The following is a 16,840-nucleotide window of genomic DNA, read 5'->3' on the forward strand; positions in this document are numbered from 1 at the left end:
GGAGCGGGCATAGCAGGAGGCTGCAGGTCAGGATCAAGGGGGGGAGCCCCAGGCTGGGATAACGGGTCAGGGTCGGCAGCATGGGGCTATGTAATGTGGGCTGATGTCCACAGGAGGCCTAGACTGAGCACAATGCTCCCTGTGGCCCGAGCTGGCTGTGAACGGGCATCTCCGATGCATTGTCCTGTTTGTATCCAGATGCACCCCAGTGCTGCGGGGCCGGAGCTGGGGCACAGGGGCCTCCCCCACGTCCCATCGCCAATGCTTGCCCTTTCCGTTGTCCACAGCTAGACTCCTTCGACCGGCCTGCGGGGGCCTTGCTGACCTACTCAGCCACTGACCTGAAAGGAGGCCATGCTCATCTGGGCCCCTCTGTGGCGGGGAAGCCCTGCGGGCATACGGCTCCCCCCCGTCATGAGCTGGATGGGCCTTTGGGAGAAATGGCAGCTGCCACCGCAGTCCGGAGCAGCCCTTCCTCACTCCAGCTGAGGGCTGATTGACAGCCTGGGAGATGGGCTTTTCCACACGGTCTGCTGAGCCTGCGTGGGGGCACTGTCTGCAAGATCGGCCCCTATCCCCCCGGGGCCTGCTGCCTCCTTCCCAGCTACCCCGGCAAGCAGCCCATTGCTCCAGAGGGAGTTCTGCCAGGCAGGGGCCCAGCAGCCGGGTCGGGACAGTGTCTTGCTGTCGGGGTACCCGTGAACCACAGACCTGCCTTCCCACTGTTGCTGCCCCGGCCCGGCAGGACAGAGAGGGCTGGAGGCCCATGTTTGCATAGGCGCCAGCCGGGAGGAGGAGCATTGGACAGCCCGGCGGTAAGAGGATGAGGGGCCGGGGGGGCATCTGTCTCCAATGACCCTAGTCTACTTGGGGCCGCTCATCCAAGATCTCTGCTCTCCTTGGGACACTGATAGCCTCAACCACACCTCTGTGTGCCCGAATCCTCCGTGCCACAGGAGCCGTGCGGAAGGTGCCCATGCCCCAGCCCTCGAGCTCCAGCCGGTGACTTCAGTGGGGGATTTTTGGTATAGTGGGGCTGGCTGGCTGGGAAGGGGGATTTCCCGCTGGGTGGATGTACCAGCATGTGTTGTGTGTGTGCGCGTTCCCTGCATGGATGCATGGTGTGTTTGTACGTTCCGTGTGTGTGTGTGTATTCCCCGGATGCGTGTGCATTCATCCTGGCCCCCCTGAGCTCCATGACAAAGCCTCTTCCTCTCTCTGTTGGGAGCGGGGAGGGGAGGGTTTCTTGCTGATGTTAAAATTAGTAAAACTCCAGTGGGTGGAAAAGAGGTGTGTGGGAGAGACCACAAATGCCTGCTCTCAAATCGGATGTGCAGCCTGTCTTAAGGGTCCTGGGGTGGGGACTGGGACTGAGCTGGGGGAGCATGGGAGAAAAGACCATTCGGCTGGGAGTGAGGACGGGGGAGACCAGGGTGTAGGTGGTCAGGAGTGCTGGATCCATTTGTACAGTGGGAGTGCTGAGAGCCATTGAACCAAACTGTAAACCCTGGGTACGGTGGAATCCAGTTCAGGCCGGGGGTGTGGCAGCCCCCCTACTTCCAGCCCCTCAGTAGGTGATGGGCATGGGTGGAAGGGGTGGAGCTTGGGGCTAGCCTCCCCGAAGTGGGGCTCCATCCACCGCCCATGAGCTCAACACCTGTGTGAGCGGAGGAGACCAGCCCGGGGTGGACTGTCCCCGGGGATCCTGCCCTTGCAGACCCCATGCGGCTAGCCCTTTCTGGGGTGAGCAGGGCTGGGGAACTCCCTGGGACCGCTGGCTGCAGGATCGGGCCCGGGCTTTGCTGAGGCTGGCTGGCAGAGCCAAGGGTGGAGGGAGCGCCCAGTGCGGTGTGTACACCAAGGTACCCCATGGCGTGTTGGGAATGCAAGCAGCGGGGTGCAGCCACTAGGGGGCGATCACTGTCGGGCTGATCCGGGGGAACATGCCAGTCCCAGCTGGGGAAAGGTCTGCTCCCGGAAGGGGATGCAGGGTCGGTGACTGTGTGCATGGGGGGGCTCCCCGGTGAGGGATGAGTCAGCAGGGCCATTTCAGGGCGGTTGTGGGCCTGGATCGCACTTATCCCCTCCTTCACCCAGCTCAGGCAGGCGCCAACATCCACAGAGATGGGCTTGTGCCACCCCCTGCCGAGCGGGCCCTGGATTTGAATAGCCCAGAGCCGGGAGTATTCGGACCCGGGAGTTTGGTTCAGCTTGTTACGGAGCTGGGAGCCGCTTGCCAACCTTGACTCTGGATCTGGTCCCAAAGGTCCCCAAAGCCAGGCCGGGCAGGATCTAGGGGGAGAGCAGGTGGTTCCAGCCAGTCTCTAAAAACTAACCATCGCATCTGTATCAGTCTTGGGTCAGAGCAGCCTCGCCCTCCCTTCCGTCCTCAGCTCCTGCTCCAGCACGGCTCTGCTCGGCTGCAGAGGGAATGTGGGATTCCACCCTGGAGCGGGAGACTCGGCCACAGACGAGTGCTGGGCTCTCTGGGAATGATTCGATCCAGTGTTCTCCCTTCGGCCGTTGGAGGGAGAGAGCATGGTCTGATGGGCTGGGCACCAGAACTCCTGGGTCCTTTTCCTAACTACTGTGTGATGGTGGGCACAGATAACTTGTAGATATGGAGTCCCTCTTGTGGCATGCCCAGCTTTGGGGTCCTGGTTGGCTCCTAGCAGTGGGGCTGGGTTATTGTGGGGTCCCTGCCATTGGGGGAAGGGTGGCGCTGTGATAGGTGATTTCAGGGCTCTGCAAACTGGCCCACACGTGCTGGGGTGCTGAAGTTGAACCAGAATCACTACTGGAACCGGGAATCTGTCCCCTCTGTAAAGTGAATCCCCTCCACCCATGAGCAGAGGGAGGTGGGGCTGAATTGGAGTCCACCAGACAGGGGTGCTGGGGCAGGGGGCCGGAGTCAGTTTGAAATGTAAAAACTGCTCTAGAAATCCCAGTGGTGTCCATGTTGTATCCTTCCCTATGAGCGGTGGTTAAAGACAAACCTGTGCTGGGTGACCTGCTTCAAGGTGCAGTGTCTCTTAGCTACCTGGTGTCAGCGGGGTGACTCTAGATCAAGCAGCTCCGTGTCTACTAATCTATCTGGATCAGTGGCTGCTAGAAGTGAGCTCAGGCCCCACAATGGGGAGCGGTTTGAAGCATTTGGGCCCTGTGGGGCTTGGGAATGCGGGGTTTTGCGTCCAGCCCATCTTCAGTCCCTGACAAAGATAAAAGGGTCACGTCTACCCTCGGCCACACCCCACCCACCCCTGAGCCCCAGTGGAGTGGTCAGCGCCATATAGGGTTAGTTAGGTCAAAGAGACAATAGGATCCGTATTAATCCTTGGGCCGCTGGAGAGCTGGTTGCTCTGCTCTGCTCTGGGCTGTGTTAATGTGTCTGGGGCCCCGGAGCACTGCTCCAAGTAGGATCATTGGTGCTTGTACAGTCTGGACACAACAAGGACCCAGTCTCTGCCCTGACAGTCCTGCAGGACACTCAGGCTCTGGAGGATCCTAGGAACACCAGGCACAAGCAAACCGATCGCTAGGACTAGTTAGCCTCCAGCCCTGGACTACCCCTACACACACCCATCCTGTGCTTTCTTCACAGGCTGCGTGAAGTGTGCTTCTTAGGGGCTGGATGAGCAGCTGTCTGCCTCCTGCCCCGTCCATGCTGGTGGATGTGCCTTGTGCTGTCCTGCTGGTGCCCTCAAGGGGACTGAGGAGCACCCCCCACCCCCAGCCTGTTCTCGCACTGAAGTCAGTGAACGTCTTGCCAGTGACTCGAACGGGGGCAGGATCAGGTCCCTTGTGAACACACCAGAGCTCACACTGGCTCACGGCTAGCTCCCACGGTGGGGCTGGCCCTGTGGCTAGGAGGGATTGGCATGGTGCCCTCCCTCTGGGAAGGCTCGCCGGTGGTTTGGACCACGATGCGGGATCATGTTTGAATCGGATCAAACCATGTTTGGGTGACAGGCCGGCTTGGGTAACAGGTTATAACCTAGTTCGGCCCCTCCTGCACGGGACTGATCAGACGTGACTCGCACAGCCCCCTGCTGTGTCACCGCTGCTGGCCCGAGCCCCAGGTCTTTGTGTCCCATGATCTCATGGATGATTTTAAAAACTGGGCTTAAGCATGCTTCAAACTGGGCTGTAGCCAGCCGGGCCCTGCTACCCACCCAGTCCCTGTGGGCGCTCCAGCTGGGTTAAAGCATGTCACAATAGTGGAGATGAAGCCTTTGGAAGAACATCCCACCCCCTCCTGTTCTTCTCCAAATCCCGGCCCACAGCCCGTATGGGAAAGAGCAGCTCTCCAGCCCCCCGCAGCCATAACCCATGTGGGAGGATGTGTTACTGGCTGCTCTTCCTGAGGCTTGCGGAGTAATGCTTCCCCTCCTGGGGAATCCGCCGGCCAGGCAGCTTCCATCGAATTTGTTTGCTCTTCTCCGAACTTCCTCCCCGCTCCTTGGTATGAGGGATGGGCCTGAGCTGCAAAACCTGGATCCTGGTTGTGAGCTCCCGCGGCTTCGGGGCTGTTTGGATCTGGGGTTCCCGTGGGTGCTGTGGTGGGTGATGCTGGCACGGAAAGCCCTTTGGATAGGGGCAGGGGGGCTGGCTGTTTTTTCTCTGGGAGCCCTGGGGGTAGGAGCTGCAGCCCTGCTCTCCCCCGGTGACACACAGCTCAGTGGAGGGAACTCTCTCTCTCTCTCTCTCCTGCTCCAGCTGGGATGAGAGCAGCTCCATCAGCAGTGGCCTCAGCGATGCCTCTGACAACCTCAGCTCGGAAGAGTTCAACGCCAGCTCCTCCCTCAACTCCCTCCCGTCCAGCCCCACGGCTTCCCGGCGGAACTCGGCTATAGCGGTACGTGCTGACTGCTACGGGGAGTGAAAGGGGTGGGGAGGGCAGACCTGGAGAGGGGCGGCCCGTGTCCCAGTGAGAGCGCCGGTGGGAGAGGGATGCACCGGTGACGTGGGCGCCTGGTGGCTGAGAACGCGACTGCGGCCCGCCATCTCACCACACGTGGGGCAGCGACGGGCAAGGACAGTGTCTCTGCCCATCAGGGCCAGACCAGTCAGCATAGCTCCATAGACTTCAGCCAGGCTGCCCCAACCTGCCCGCAGAGGGGCTGGCCCCAGAGCCTGCTCTGGGTTATAGAGGAGTCTAGGCCATCAGAGTGTGGGGCTGTCCCGTTTCCGCAACAGTAATGCCGCATCTAAAGAGTTAGCCTCCAGCCCTGGTGCCAAAGCAGAATGAGCCTTTATGGCGATGGCACTGGGGTGTGAGTCAGGATCTTGGGTCTCTTCCTGGCTCCGGCACTGACCCTGCATGGCCTCGGGCACTCTGCAGAGAGGGAAACTGAGGCACTGAATGGGGCAGTGGTGCGCAGTGGGTCAGTGGTGGAGCTGGGAAGAGAACCAGGACCCCAGCCCCTTGGACCGTCCTCAAGGGTGAGAGGCCTGTGATCTAGAGGGGAAGGCCCCTACATTCTCCTCCCCAAGGGGCGGCGTCTCCTGGGCGGGCAGCGGGTGGGCTTGGCTGGGAGCGGCCCCCCTCACCGCTCTGTCCCCGCCCCGCACAGCTGCGCACGGACTCGGAGAAGCGCTCGCTGGCCGAGAGCGGGCTGAGCTGGTACAGCGAGGCGGAGGAGAAGGGCCCAAAGAAGCTGGACTACGACAGCGGCAGCCTCAAGATGGAGCACGGCGCCTCCAAGTGGCGGCGGGAGCGGGCCGAGAGCTGCGACGAGGCCCCCGCCAAGGCGGCGGAGCTGAAGAAGCCCGTCAGCCTGGGCCCGCCGGGGCCCCTGAAGAAGGGCAAGATGCCACCGGTGGCAGTGACCTCGCCCATCACCCACACAGCCCAGAGCACCCTCAAAGTGGCAGGTGAGACTGCAGCAGGGGGAGGGCGTCGGGTGCTCCCACCTCCCCACGCCTTCTGGGGCTTCGGCCAATGGGTGTGCAGCCCCTCCAGGCTATGGGGCAGGCCAGCCTCAGGAGTGCCATGTGCCGCGGACAGGCCCGGTCTGTGGATTCAGGGCTCCCCCGAGTGGCAGGCGCAGGGATCACGCCAGCCAGCTGCTCCCTTAGCTCCCAGGCAGGGGTTCGATCCCCATGGCTGGCTGAAGCGGCTGCATGCTCGGGATTCATCCTAGGGATCGGCTGGGAATCTCTCCAGGGAGGCTATGAGAGGGGACTACTGCGTCCTCCTGGGGAACGCTCTAGGGGGCCTTACAGGGGTCGCACACCCCTCCCTGGGGGAGAGCATATGGTGGGTACAATTCACCGAGGCCTCGCCCAGGCCATGGGCCTGCAGCTGCCCCAACACTGGGCAGTGTGGGCAGCTGGTGACCTCCGGCTCGTGCTGCCTTTGGTGCCAGACCCACCCCGCTGGCATCATCACTCTGATTCCCCAGGGGCCCGAGAGGTGCTTTCCCTGCAGGTGTCACATCACAGCCTGCTGTGATAGCAGGCATCCAAGAGCCCGTCAGTCCCATCATCCCAGGGGCCCATGCTGGACTGCTCCCCGCAGTGTATTCCCCGTCCCGGGGGCTCGGCCCATCCCAGGCTTGGCAGCTGTCCCTCCAGTCGGCAAGTACTACAGAACAGAGCAGGGCACGTGCCAGCTCTTGTGCAAAAGTTGAGTGTCAATCTTTGACATGATCCGGTGGTCGTGCCCCCTACCGTGGGGAAGTTGGTGCCCTTCACGTTCGGTTCGGTTCAGCCTTGAAATGAGGCTGATTTTTTGCATGGAAACCATGCACAGATTTCCATGTTGAAAGGCTTGGTTCCCTGCTCCAGTGTGGCCTAGTGGAGAGGGCACTGGACCGAGACTCAGGAGATCTGGGTTCTATTCCTGACTGTGTCGCTGGGTGAGTCACTGCCCCCTCTGTGCCTCAGTTTCCCCATCTGCCCAGTAGGGATGATGATCCTGGCCTCCTTGGTAAAACGCTTTGGCATCTATGGCTGAGAAGTGCTATGTAAGAACCAGGGCTTGTTAAATTACTCTCATCACACCTGCTTCTTGGGAACTGGCTCTTTCAAGGTAGGTGAAAGCAAGGCTGTTTGCAGAACAGAAGCTCCCTGGATGGGGTGAAGTTTCTTAGCCACAGGAGCCTATGTTGTGCCAGAGGAGTCCAATCCCAGGAGGGCCAGGGGGCTGGGGTACGCTTCTGTATTGCTTGTGACCTTCTCCATCTCGCTCCGCTCCCCCAGGCAAACCTGAAGCTAAAGCCACTGACAAGAGCAAGCTGTCTGTGAAGAACGCGGGCCTGCAGCGCTCTTCCTCCGATGCTGGCCGGGATCGGATTGGGGATGCCAAGAAGCCTCCCTCAGGGCTCGCCCGGCCCTCTACCTCCGGCTCCTTCGGATACAAGAAGCCACCTCCTGCCACCGGCACAGCTACGGTGATGCAGGCGGGTGGCTCGGCCACGCTCGGCAAGATCCAGAAGAGCTCCGGCATCCCCGTCAAGCCTGTCAATGGGAGGAAAACCAGCCTGGATGTCTCCAATGCCGGGGAGCCTGGCTTTCTGGCCCCTGGGGCTCGCTCCAACATCCAGTACCGGAGCCTGCCGCGGCCGGCCAAATCCAGCTCCATGAGCGTGACGGGCGGGCGTGGCGGGAACCGGCCTGTGAGCAGCAGCATCGACCCCAGCCTCCTAAGCACCAAGCAAGGGAGCATCTCGGTGTCACGGCTCAAGGAGCCCTCCAAGATCGGCACGAGCCGGAGCACGCCGGCCCCGGTGAACCAGACGGACCGTGAGAAGGAGAAAGCCAAAGCCAAGGCCGTGGCCCTGGACTCCGAGTGCGTCTCGCTGAAGAGCATCGGCTCTCCTGAAAGCACCCCCAAGGCCCAAGCCAACCACCCGCCTGCCGCCAAAGGGGCCGAGCTGCCCCCAACGCCGCTCAGGTAGGAGCCAGGGAAACCTCCCAGCATCAGCCCCACTGCCATAGGCAGCCAGCCTGAGCCAGGGCTCCTCCCGCAGGCTTGCCATGAGGGCTGGTCAGACATTTTCCATCCAAACTGGCTTTTGATGGAAAATTGGGTTTTCAGCTAGGAAATCAAACACCTGAAACCCCAAATATTTCAGTATTTGCCACAGTGTCTCTTGGAAGTTGTGGTTCAGTTACCTCCTGTCCCTATTCTTCCGTATGGGCTGGGCTCCTCAGCTGGACTTCATCTCCCATAATGCATCACAGCTAGGGTCTCTCAGGATGCATGTCGTCTTCCCTTTCCAAGAGCTGAGACTGGGGTGCATCATGGGATATGTAGTCCAACTAGGGAGTCTGGCAAATCAAGGAGAATGGGAATATGAGGCAGTCGAACTACAGCTCCCATGAGGCATTGTGGTGTCATGAGGCATCGTGGTGTGGCTGTCGATCAGCCTTGGGGTTTTGTATGGTTGCCTGTCACCATGGCATCTGGATGTAGACCTCGGTCAGGCAGAGAGCCAAGGTGGTGCGGGGTGGGTGGCGTGTGAAACTAGAGAAATGGCCAGAATTAGGGGCGCCAACAGATTGTACAGGTGCCTTTTGTTTTTAAACCCTCTCCCCAAAAGTGGGTCAGGCCTCAGCAGTAAGGCTGGGCCCCGTACTCGGCGAGTGCAGGGTGTGAGCCCCGCCGGGCCTGGCCCCGTCCCGCTCTCCCGTGCCGAACCGGGCCGGGCCCCGCCACGCTCTCAGGCTGCTAGGTGAGCTTCCTCCCCCATCTGGGCTCAGCCTCAGGCCCGGCGTCTCCGCTGCCCGTCTGCAACCCGGTACTGTGTTCCCACAGAGCGCCCGCCAAGAGCTACGTGAAGCCCCCTTCCCTGGCCAACTTGGACAAGGTCAACTCCAACAGCCTGGACCTGCCGTCCTCCAGTGACCTGCCCCAGCCCCACGCCAGCAAGCGGCAGGACGGGCACCAGGCGGCCGGGCACCTCACGCCTTGCTTCGCCCCCAGCCCTGCCCCCATCCTCAACATCAACTCGGCCAGCTTCTCCCAGGGCCTGGAGCTCATGAGCGGCTTCAGTGTCCCCAAGGAGGGCAGGATGTACCCCAAGCTCTCGGGCCTGCACCGCAGCATGGAGTCTCTGCAGATGCCAATCAGCCTGCCCAGTGCCTTTTCCGGGGGCAGCACCACCACCCCTGCCCCTGCTGCCACCCCTCCCATCAGCACAGAGGAGGAGACCAGTGAGCAGGGCTGGACCGGCAGCCCCAGAGCTGCACATCTGGACAGGTGCCGCCGGAGGACGGGGAGGGTGGGCAGGAGGAGGGCCACCTCCCAGATGTGCTGGGGCTCGGCTATCGGGGTAGGGGGGTTCCAGAGCCTCCCTGCTATGCTCTGGGGGGCACAGAACCCCAACTCCCACCATGGTCCCCTGGGGAGGGCTGCCTCGCCCCTTGGGGCACCTGGCAGCTCTAGGGATGGACAGCTTTGTGAGGCACAAGCATCGGGCCGGAATCCCCTCTGCACCCTGGAAACGCTGGCTCCGGTCCCACCCACCCCTTCTATACCCGCTCCCAGTGAAGCCAGCAGACTGCACCCACCACCAAACTGGCATGGCCCCCAGCTGGGCATTGCCCCTAGCCTGCCCCTGGCAACTGCCCTCCCTCTCTCAGCCCATGGAGCCGACCATGACTCGTGTTTCTCTTCCTCCCCAGCACCAACCGCGACCGGAACACACTGCCCAAGAAGGGGCTGAGGTAAAATCTCAACGCCTGTGTGGCCCCCTCACGGTCACTCAGGGGCCTCTCAGCCACAGGGAGTGAGGTACTAGCCCTCCATTAGTGCTGGGTCCTGAGGCTCCGAGAGGCTAAGGGACTTGCCCAAGGTCACTGTGGCAGAGCAAGGAACTGACCCTGGGTTTGCTAGGCTAGTGCTCTAAACTCTGGGCCATCCTCCCTGCCCCTCTCCCTCTTGCACCAAAAGCACAGCTTTGCTGCCCAGGGCACTGCAGGTCACTCAGAGCAAGGGCAAAATATCACCCCGGAGCAGCGGGAGACCAGCCCTTCATGGATGCCAGAGATCCTGCTGTCGTGTCGAGCCCACGCCCCCTAGCCTGGCTTCCCAGTGCTGCGGCTGGTGTCTCGGCCTCCCCTGTGCTGTCCCGGGCAGCGGGAAATGCCTCAGGGCTGAGGGGGACATCTTGGCCAGAGAACTGAGCCCAGCCCTGCACCTCCTTGGTACGCCTGATACTCCAGAGAGAGGCCAAGCCTTCCCCCTCGCCATTGGGTTTGTTAGATCCGTGCGGAGCGAGAGGAGGACTGAGCCCCTAGAACTGCCCCCACAGCGTCCCAGTGGGCGCAAGGATCTGCCCGGGGGATCCAGTGACAGGGTCCGGGCTGGGTCACCACACGGCTTTACTCTGAGCTCTTTGGTGAGAGCCGTGGCCATTCCAAAGCCCTTTGGCCACTCGACCCTGGCGGGGAAAATGGGCCGGTGGGACCCACGGCAGCGTCGCCTCGCTGATCTCTCCCTCGGCCCCGGCAGGTACCAGCTCCAATCCCAAGAGGAGACCAAGGAGAGGCGCCACTCCCACACGATCGGAGGGCTCCCGGAGTCGGACGACCCATCGGAGCTGCCCTCGCCTCCCGCCCTCTCCGTGTCCTTGGCCGGGAAAAGCCCGCTCACGAACATCGGTCAGTTTCCCGTGGCCGGGTCGGGGCCAAATCCCCGGCGGGTGTAAATCAGCGCAGCGCCATCGAGAGCAGCGTCCCTGGAGCTCTGCCGGTTTACGGCCGCTGAGGAGCTGGCCCTGGTGTTTGTGCCACACACGAGGATCACAGCAAGGCCTGTGTGCTGCAGAGGGCGGAGCTGGCTTGTCCAGAGGGCCTTGCCCATAGAAACCAGAGGCAGAGAAGCCCCACAAAGTGCCTAACACACCCCCAGGCCCTCTGCCCAGCCCCAGGACAGGCAAGGACTCTGCTAAGCCGGTGGCCTCTGGCGCCTGCCCTCTGCTTCCTCTCTGGGCAGCCGCTGCACAAAGGGCCGTGCTCTGACATAGCCCAGCTGGGGCGGGGAGGGCAAGTGGGGGGCTCCCCTTGAAAGCGCCCCCAGTGAAAGTGAGTGGGAGGCAAACTGTCGGGTAGGAGAGTCCCTCACAGGTGTGGGGCCCACTTCTCTCGCTTGTGCCAGAGGAACTGGCTTCAGTGGGATTTTCCTGATTTACACCAACGTGAAGGTTCAGGCCCAGTGGGGTTACTCCTGTTTGAAACCGAAGCGAGTCAGCCGGCCCAGCATTACTCCTGTTTTACACTGGAGTGAGTGCGGGGAGGGATTGGGGCCCAGTGGGGTTACTCCTGATTGACACCGAAGTGAGTGAGCGGGATATCGGGGCCCAATGGGATTACTCCTGATTGACACCGGCTTTGGGCATGAACACGCTGTTCCCAGGATGCACCACCTGGGAGAGCGCGTGGGCCAGCCCCAAGCAGGTATTCCTCAGCCTAGCGTACTGGCTTCGCTCGTGTCCCCCCTTCCTGCCTGAGCTAAGGCTCTGGCCCCGAGCGTGACCTTGTGTGGCGTCCTCCCCCACCCTCCCGCGTCCCTGGCTCCTCAGGGCTTCGGCCCCTCCTCACCCCACACTCCCTGCTGCTCCGCTCCTCTGGGCCAGATGCGTTTCTGAGCCCGCCTCTTCTCTTCTCCCTCCCCTGCCTTCTCCATGCAGTGAGTCCCACCGCTGCCACCACTCCGCGGATCACCCGTTCCAACAGCATCCCCACCCACGACTCCGCCTTCGAACTCTACAGCACCTCCCAGATGGGCAGCACCCTCTCCCTGGCAGACAGACCCAAGGGCATGATCCGCTCGGGCTCCTTCCGGGACCCCGCGGATGACGGTGAGACACTCGTGCTCCGGCCGGAGCGACGGGCTCTTCCTCCCTGTTACCCGGGGATAGCATGGCTCCGTGGTCCCCTGCCCCGGGCATCCCTTTTGGTACCCGTAGATGGCGGCGGCAGTGCTCACAATCCGGAGCACTGCTACTGTGGGGGACAAGAAAGGGTTAATCCTGCTGGCGAGCAAGTGGGGAATCCCGTCAGTCCCAGGGCAGCAGGAAGGGTCAAACCAGCTTCCCTATGGAGCGTGAGAGCAGTGGCAGGGCCCATGGCTCTGTCTGCTCCCTGCCCCAGAGTGCTGGCTCCGTGGCTCCTCTGGGGGAAGGAACCTGCACAGTCCTATTGGGGGATAGGGGGGTTGACCTCAGAGGTGCCCCTGGAGGTGTCAGGGGCTGCACGTGCAAAGCTGGGCTGGGAACCTGGCTCTGGGCCCACAAGTCCCTGAGGGTAGATGAGCGGATGGACACGGGGGCTCCAGGTGCCCACCTGGCACGTTGCGACAGGTTTGGCAGCCTAGTGGGTGCTGGGGATGGGTTGGCTTTAGGGCCAGGAAAGGAGGATTTGGGCAGCTGGGGTTGCAGCTGGGCCTGGAGGGAGACTGAGCCACCATGGGCAAGGTGCAGGGCTGGGAGTCGGACTATTCCTGGCTGTGCCTCACCGTGTTACCTGGGGCAAGGCCCCCATTTCCCCACCCTGGTGCCTCAGTTTCCCCATCTGTATAATGGGGATGGTGATGCTGACCCGGCTCTTCAGAGGGATGAGGAGGGGCCTGGGCGTGGTCAGGCTCTGCTCAATGGCGTCCCCACAGCAACGTGAGCTCCTTGGCTGGGTGGTGCCGCATGGCAAGGGCAGGCTTGCCAGGGCAGGCTGCCCAGCTGAATGTGGCCCCTGCCTGTAACCTGTCCCTCTGCAGTACCTCTCCTGCCCCTGCCTCCCCACTGATCCCCTGCTGTGGCGCCCCGCAGACCCCTCTGGGAAAGCCGGCACTCGCCCCCTGAACTCCCGCGCTCTGAGCCAGGGCGCGGTGGAGGGCTCCGTGACTCAGACGTGTTTGTTCTGTTGCAGTTCATGGATCGGTGCTGTCCCTGGCCTCCAGCGCTTCCTCCACCTACTCCTCGGTAAGAGCTGCCCCCGCGGTCCCCCGCCCGCGCCGGGGCGCTCCCGTTCCCTGCATGTCCGGGGGCGGGGGGCCACGGGCCGGCCACGCCGATGGGGCCTTGCGGGGGTGGCTGCAGCCAGCTGCTGTCTGGATGGCTTTGTGGGAGGAGCCCCACGGTGGCTGCGGGTGGGGTTCAGTTCTATGCATGGCTCTGCCCCCCAAGTCTCTGCCTGTCTGCGCCTCACTTCCCCCCTCTGTCCTAACGCTGGCCTCTCTGTCTCTCCTTCCTGCTGCGCTGTGCTCTGCCAGGCGGAGGAGAGGATGCAATCCGAGGTACGGTGAGACCCCACTTCTCCACCCGCCCTGACGGCTCGCTCCCAGCCCCCGAGGGGGGGAGCGGCCCACTCCTCCCTGACCCTTCCCACTTTGCCTTCTCTCCCCTCCAGCAAATCCGCAAGCTGCGCCGGGAGCTGGAGTCGTCCCAGGAGAAGGTGGCGACCCTGACGTCTCAGCTGTCAGCCAATGTGAGTCCAGCCGCAGCTCCGGGCCAGGCCTAGTGCTTGTCCGGAGTGGGGGGCATCATCAGAGGTCTCTCGACCCTCTATAACGCGCAACTGTGGAAATCCCTTAAAGATGGGGGGAGGAGTGATGGGGCACGTGGGACCATCACACTGGGGACAAGGCGGGGATTGGACGCACCCTGCTCCGGCGAGCAGATGGGGACATTTCTGACCCTGCCAGGAGCAAGGAGGGGAAGGCTCACCGCGTGGCGGACACGAGGGGCAGAGCTGGCATCGAAGGGCGGGCAGGGCAGAGATGCAGAGGCCAGTGCCCAGCAGAGGCACTCCAGCCTGTGCAGCTCTCCCTGGGACAGGAGCTGGTCAGAGTAGATGATGGGTGATGGGTCAGAGGAGCGGCTGGCAGTGGAGTGTCCTCGGGTGGCTGGGGCCAGTGCATCCCCTGTGCCTGGCACCCTCAACTGGCCGTTTGCAGGAAGATGCCCGTTTTGACAGCACTCCCAGATCTACGTTGTGGGGTGGGGTCACCTCCCCACTGAGATCATCCCCCCCACATGGCTGCTCTCTGCAGGGCAGGAGTGCCACCCCGGAGCCACGCAGCGTCCCCACGGTGCGCAGGGCCCCTGGCACGCCGGGCAAGCCTGCCGCTGCGCGGGGGAGGCGTGGCCCTGGGAGATGGCCTGCTGCGTCCCAGTGGGAGAGACTGCACACGCCCTGTGGCGTGGCATGAGCGTGGCTGCTCTGGTCTGTGGTCTCGGCACGATTGGCCCCAGGACCAGAGGGGTCGGAGCGGCAAGACCCGGAGCGAGCACCGAACTGTGAACCCTCCCAGGCACTCTCAGCCCTGGGGGAACCCTCCCGCAAGGGCCACACCTATCCACCTGCTCCTATCCCAGGCCCCCTTCGCTCAGGCACCATCCCTCCACACCCTAGACTCCAGGTGTCCATCCCCACCTCCGGCACCTTCCCCCTGGCTCCCACCCCCCCTTCCTTGGGAGAGAGTCTCTTCCCCAGGGGGCGAGAGATCAGGGCTCTTCTCCGCCGTTGTTCCGAGAGACCATGGCAATAGTACGGACAGGGCTGCGGGGCTCGTGAGCCTGGGTCCCTCCGGGACAGGACAGGCAATAGAGCAGCGTGCTGGGCAATGTTCCCTCTAATTTTTGACAGGCCGCGTGCCCAAAAAATTTCTTCTGTGTAAATTTTTGTGTGCGCAGGGTTTAGGATCTGTGTGCGTGGGGTTTAGGATCGGTGGACGCACACAGCTTAGAGGGAACAGTGATGCTGGGAGGTGATGGGGGGGATGCCGCACACTTACCTCCCCAACCCAGGGCGCTCACCACGCAGCGGCCAGTGGTCCGAGCAGAGGGGCCGGCTGGGGACTTCCCTGGCTGAGCGTGACGCCCTCTCCCACTGCCTTTCAGGCTAACCTGGTGGCGGCCTTCGAGCAGAGCCTGGTGAACATGACGTCCCGTCTGCGCCAGCTGGCAGAGACCGCGGAAGAGAAGGTGGGTGCTGCACAGGGAGAGCTGGTGGGGCACCGGGGTCTCTGTGCCAGGGAGCAGGTCTCCCCTCCCCGTCCCCCGATCCCCCGGGGTCTCCTGTTGGCTGCCACTGGGCTCAGCGAAGCTGCAGGGCCTGGGGGATAGAACTTGGCACTGTCAGCTCCCTGTGAGTCCCCTCAGGGCTTCATCTGCGAAGGGGTGCCCAACCCATGGGCAGGCCGGCACCTCCGTCCAGGAGAGGGCCCCAGCCAGCCCGCTGGGCGATGGGGAAGCCTCTTCCCAGAGAAGGAGCAGAGCCTGCCACGTCCTTGCAGGGGGTTAGCCGTGCCTCGGGCTGATCCCTGGGGCAGCTGTCCCCCAGGGGGCTGACTGGAGATTGCACCTACCCCCACACGTAGCGCCCATGCTCATCCCTGCTGGGCCTGAGCTTCTCCTGTGTCCAGGGTCTGTGCCGGCTGGTGCAGTGGGCTGCCCTGGAGTGGCTGGGACCAGCCACCCAGCCTCCGGCCCAGACCCTCCTTTTCTCTTGGGCTTCCCTGGAGGACTCTGGCTATTAGCCCTGGAGGCTGGTAGCCCGCTGTGCCCAGCACCCTGAGCAAGCAGCTGGCATGTGTCCTGGCTGGGGGGAGAGGTGCTTGCTGTGGGCATGGGTTAGCGATGTCCCGAGCATCTCCACCCAACCAGGGACTACAGGGTATCTTCCCTGTGCTTCTGCCAGGACACGGAGCTGCTGGACCTGCGGGAGACCATCGACTTCTTGAAGAAGAAGAACTCGGAGGCTCAAGCCGTGATCCAAGGAGCTCTGAATGGGACTGACGTCACGCCCAAAGGTGAGCCAGGCACCGTGGCAATGCTGCCACCCCTGCTTCTTGCTGCTGTGCGGCCAGCGCCAGGCCTGTGATCTAGACCCCCCCGGTCATGTCCTCACCAAGGCAGGGGATCCAGATCCTCGTCAGGATGGGGAGGAAAGGGGGACAATGGGATTCTGCTCATTCACAAGAAGCTGGGAGGTTTAAAACGCCCCCAAGTGCAATGTCTTGCGTTCTCCCCCAGGAGAGATGGGGTGTCTGCTCTACCACCCCACCCCCTGTAACGCCCAGCAAAGACCATCCTGCATCAGTGTCTCCCGTCTCTCAGCAGCCATTGGGAGCCCGTGGCACGTGTCTGATCCGTGTCACTCTCGCCTGGTCCTTGTGTATTTGATGCAATATGTATGAGCGTCTCTTTGAAGTCCAGGTAGAAGAGAGAGTCTGGAATCTCATTGAAACAGAATAACATTGGCCGATGATGAGAGAGAACCCAGCGTGGTCTGTCAGCACATCCCAATGGGAGCAAGCTGCCGCTGTGTATGCCCCCCGCTGTTGTAGTAAGCGCGGCTTGTTAATTACAACCAGCCGATCACAGGGCACTGGGGCGCAGATCCTCAGAGGTCTCAAGCTCTTGGCACCGAAACACCTTTGGAAATCTCACTCTGGTTCTGGGTGCAGAGCATTTGAAAATCTGTGTCTAATTCTTACAGTCTGTGCAAACCCACCCTGCACAGAGCCCCGTCACAGAATTTACGGGAGAACCCAGCCCCTTTGCTGCAGGACTGTGGGAATCCCCGCTTTCATTCCACACACTTGTTTCTAGATTTTCTGGTGCTTTGAAAGCCTGCTCCAAATGTAACTGATGCAGAAATGTCTGCCTGAGTCTGGAGAGAGCCTGAACCAATCGCTGAGAATTGTGTACTGCCCTTATTTGCCACCAGGGGGTTCTGATCCTTCCCTCTTGCCTGCCAAATTAGCAGGGTGCTCTAGGAGGACAAAGAACCATTATTAGATGGTGGCAAAATGTCTCAAAGCTCCCATAAGAACAGATTTCTTGAAGACAGCACACTCATCCCATAAGGGAAGATAAGGATCCCCATGGTGCTG

General features: G+C 62.1%; 1 protein-coding gene across 7 annotated transcripts in view; it reads left to right on the top strand.

The window, feature by feature from the left end:
* NAV1 (neuron navigator 1) overlaps positions 1-16,840 on the top strand; it is a 294,663-nt gene that overhangs the window by 260,872 nt on the left and 16,951 nt on the right. For 6 of the 7 annotated variants that reach the window (XM_073319526.2, XM_073319524.2, XM_073319527.2 and 3 more), the window contains 12 exons: positions 4,717-4,855; positions 5,574-5,874; positions 7,204-7,897; positions 8,762-9,205; positions 9,631-9,672; positions 10,460-10,608; positions 11,637-11,807; positions 12,871-12,923; positions 13,214-13,237; positions 13,351-13,428; positions 14,844-14,927; positions 15,643-15,754. In XM_073319526.2, coding sequence (XP_073175627.1) covers positions 4,717-4,855; positions 5,574-5,874; positions 7,204-7,897; positions 8,762-9,205; positions 9,631-9,672; positions 10,460-10,608; positions 11,637-11,807; positions 12,871-12,923; positions 13,214-13,237; positions 13,351-13,428; positions 14,844-14,927; positions 15,643-15,754 — 2,291 coding nt within the window. The remainder of the gene's footprint in view (positions 1-4,716; positions 4,856-5,573; positions 5,875-7,203; positions 7,898-8,761; positions 9,206-9,630; positions 9,673-10,459; positions 10,609-11,636; positions 11,808-12,870; positions 12,924-13,213; positions 13,238-13,350; positions 13,429-14,843; positions 14,928-15,642; positions 15,755-16,840) is intronic. The other variant, XM_073319528.2, reaches the window with a different exon arrangement.

Source organism: Lepidochelys kempii, chromosome 21, assembly GCF_965140285.1.
Source record: "Lepidochelys kempii isolate rLepKem1 chromosome 21, rLepKem1.hap1, whole genome shotgun sequence".
In the NCBI taxonomy this organism is placed as follows: domain Eukaryota; kingdom Metazoa; phylum Chordata; order Testudines; family Cheloniidae; genus Lepidochelys; species Lepidochelys kempii.